Source organism: Tupaia chinensis, unplaced genomic scaffold (assembly GCF_000334495.1).
Source record: "Tupaia chinensis unplaced genomic scaffold, TupChi_1.0 Scaffold132631_1, whole genome shotgun sequence".
Taxonomy (NCBI): Eukaryota; Metazoa; Chordata; class Mammalia; order Scandentia; family Tupaiidae; genus Tupaia; species Tupaia belangeri.
In genome coordinates this window covers 1-846 of record NW_006192915.1, presented here as the reverse complement: position 1 = coordinate 846, position 846 = coordinate 1, and the positions used below count along the sequence as shown (strand labels likewise).

The window sequence follows — 846 nt, the reverse complement described above, 5'->3', positions numbered from 1 at the left end:
ACTGACACGTTCAGAGAAAACTATAGTTGGAAAATTCCTATTACTCACAATGACTTCAAAATTTTAAAAAATAATGAAAGTCAGCTGAATGAAGTCCTTCGGCTTAAGTTTAACTGTGTCTCTACCCTGGTCTCTCTAACTCTGGAAGGTAACAGAAAGTCTCTGCAGGTCTACAGAAAGATGCTGAGTCCTGGGCTAGAGTTATCTGTGTGGAAAGATGACCTCACCAGACATGCTGTTGATGCTGTGGTGAATGCAGCCAATGAAGACCTTCTGCATGGGGGAGGCCTGGCCCTGGCCCTAGTGAAAGCTGGTGGCCCTAAAATCCAAGAAGAGAGCAGAAAATTTGTTGCCCAATATGGTAGAATATCAGCTGGTAACATAGGTGTCACTGGAGCTGGGATGCTTCCCTGCAAAACGATTATCCATGCTGTCGGGCCTCGGTGGTTGTCGACTGAACATCAGAGATGCATTAGTGAGCTGCAATGTGCCATTATGAATGTACTGAACTATGTTATCTTTGGAAATGTGAGCATTGAGACAGTAGCAATTCCAGCCCTGAGCTCCGGAATTTTCCAGTTCCCTCTGAATTTGTGCACACGGGTCATTGTAGAAACAATCTGGTCTTATTTCCAAGAAAGGCAAGGAGTCAGTAAATTGAAAGAAATTCACCTGGTGAGCAATGAGGACCCTACTGTTGCTGCCTTTAAAGATGCTTCAGAATTACTTTTAGGACCGACAGAGCAGGTCCTCCAGATGAGTCGAGAAGCCATCCCTCCTTCCAACATGATAGTCATAAACAACCTAACTCTCCAGGTTCTTCAGGATCACATTGAATGGCAGAAA

The 846-nt window shown here is 44.4% G+C and overlaps 1 protein-coding gene across 1 annotated transcript; it reads left to right on the top strand.

Annotated features, from left to right (window-relative positions):
• Positions 1–3: 3 nt before the first annotated feature.
• Positions 4–843, top strand: LOC102482746 (poly [ADP-ribose] polymerase 9-like; the record flags this gene model as incomplete). Its single annotated transcript, XM_014592598.1, has 1 exon — positions 4–843. A coding segment is annotated over one exon (840 nt), but the record flags the coding sequence as incomplete, so codon positions are not given.
• Positions 844–846: the final 3 nt, after the last annotated feature.